The sequence below is a fragment of the Phodopus roborovskii genome, unplaced genomic scaffold (assembly GCF_943737965.1).
Source record: "Phodopus roborovskii unplaced genomic scaffold, PHOROB, whole genome shotgun sequence".
Classification (NCBI taxonomy): domain Eukaryota; kingdom Metazoa; phylum Chordata; class Mammalia; order Rodentia; family Cricetidae; genus Phodopus; species Phodopus roborovskii.
This window is the reverse complement of record NW_026126511.1, coordinates 58,818,692-58,821,003: the sequence shown is the minus strand read 5'-3', so window position 1 is coordinate 58,821,003 and position 2,312 is coordinate 58,818,692. Positions and strand designations below refer to the sequence as shown.

Below are 2,312 nucleotides of genomic sequence, written 5' to 3'. Positions count from 1 at the left end.
TTTTTATTGTTTTCATATTAACTCTGTGGCAGGTGAATGGTTGGAAAATAATAAAAATCTCTCCGACTCTGTAGGTTGTCTCTTCATCTCTACAGGTTGTTTGAATTTTATGCAGAATCTTTTTAATTTGATGTAATCTAATCTCTATTTTTCTTGCATGAAGTCATATTTCAATTACATGTATGACTGTCTTAGGAAATATCTTCCTTGATTTGGGGCTCTTATTATATATATTGGTCTGACAATTATGTTGGTCCCCATAAGAGCCACAGACTAACAAAAACCCCAATACCATAACTCTTAAAACAATATAGACTATTGCTGGTGCTCTTAGTTACCTCTCAGAGATGGAAGGTAAGTCCCTACACACTTTGGACATAGGACTCCAAAGATTTAAATGGGTCTAACCTGAGAGTCTTCCTCCTACAGTCATGATACAAGAAGCTGCCAAGAGAGAGAAGCAACCAATAGTCCTATTCAGTTGTGACACCTATGAACTCCAACAATAAGCAGCATGGCAAGCTATCCCTATCTTGCAATAGTGACATTCAAACCTTGGTGGGAACCAACAGCTGTTTAATGGTACTTAAGACTTTCTCAAAAAGAAAGAAATTGTGCCTGATACTAGATACTTAGTCAAGTACCTGGGGCTAGTAAGGTCATGGATCTTAAAGGAGAATATACTACATATACTACTTCCACTTTACTAGAGTAAAATAGTTTTACCATGCTACAGAACAGGATGCCAGCATGGATACATGGAAAAATGGCTGGGGTGTTGGTTTCATGAGAGACAAGGGTTTTAAGAGTCCTTGAATGTGAGAAAGTTGTGGCACCTTGTCATTCAATAAAATTTGGGGAATTTAATTTTGTTCATTCTTCTAAATATGAAACACACACATGTAAATAGAAAGACAAACTGTGTCTGTGTGTGTGTGTGTGTGTGAGAGAGAGAGAGAGAGAGAGAGAGAGAGAGAGAGATTCCTTCTGTTATTTGACATAGCATACATATGACAGATTTTGTTTCTTAGGGGACATGATGTAAAAACTTTCATTAAGAACAACATATTTCTCATATAAATTTTCCTATCTCTTTATTAGAAATGTAGATAGAAAGACTGAGGTGAAGTTTTACATTCTTGTTAAATTGTCAATCAATTTTTCCTCTCGGAAAAAGGGTGTATTGATAAGTCCAAAAAGGAACATAACTATATCATCCACATATTACTAGGTTTCATAATAAATACCATGTCCTGTGATGCCCATCACAAAATGATCTGAAAATCAGTCCATGTTAGTACTGATGGCTTCTGGTTCACTTTAATGAGACCAACAGATAGATCCTCAATATATTCTCCCACGCTGATACAGGAAGGTGTGACAGGGCACAATTAGACCAGCCCCATAACTGCCAACTGCATTTCCTGTTGGGGTGCTTGCACCTCACAGACAAGTAATGGAGCTTGTTTCTCTTAAGCACAGGTACAGATTAGGATCTGGGTCGAGACAGATCATAGAAAATATCACTCAAAACAAGAGCTAACAATATGTTGATCCTTAGACTGCTGGGAGCAATCTTCAGCTCCATTTTTTTTGGTAAGTATGTTCCCCAGAATAGGACAGGCTATCCCTCTAGGTCATAGGGAGAGGAGATCATTGTCCTCTGCTGAGGCTCAGAAGGGAGGGATCATCAGAATTCTGGCTCATAAGCTGCTTCATCCTTTAGACTTCTGTTATTATATTGAATGGTTGATGTCCCTGTGTTCTTTCCTTCAGCAGCCAGCATGGCCCAGAAAGTAACTCAGGCTCAGACTTCAATTTCCGTGATGGAGAAAAGGACTGTGACATTGGACTGTGTGTATGAAACCCGGGAAAGTACTTACTACTTGTTCTGGTACAAGCAAATGGCAAGTGGGAAAATGGTTTTCCTTATTCGTCAGGAGTCTTACAAAAAGGAAAATGCAACAGAGGGTCGTTATTCTCTGAACTTCCAGAATACAGAGAGTTCCATTAGACTCATCATCACAGCTGCAGAGATGGAGGACTCAGCAGTGTATTTCTGTGCTATGAGAGAAGGCACAGTGGCAGAGTGTCAACAAGAGCACCACAAAAACCTCAACCAGACAAAAGCTCTGAGGACAGGGAGAGATGGAACCTGTGGTAGCACAGGCAAGAAGCCTAAGTTCAATTCATGTAGAATGTCTACCTTCACCAGTCATGAGAAGTGTGCATGTTCAGGGCCTGAATGGGTCTGCACCAGGTCCTCCGTGTATATTATGGCTTCCAGTTTACTGTTTTTATGTGACTCCTGA

The 2,312-nt window shown here is 39.7% G+C and overlaps 1 gene segment (V, D, J or C); it reads left to right on the top strand.

The window, feature by feature from the left end:
- The first annotated feature begins 1,495 nt into the window (after window positions 1-1,495).
- LOC127230071 (T cell receptor alpha variable 19-like) lies at window positions 1,496-2,312 on the top strand. The segment is given in 2 exon segments: window positions 1,496-1,596; window positions 1,777-2,312. Coding segments are annotated over 2 exon segments (585 nt in total).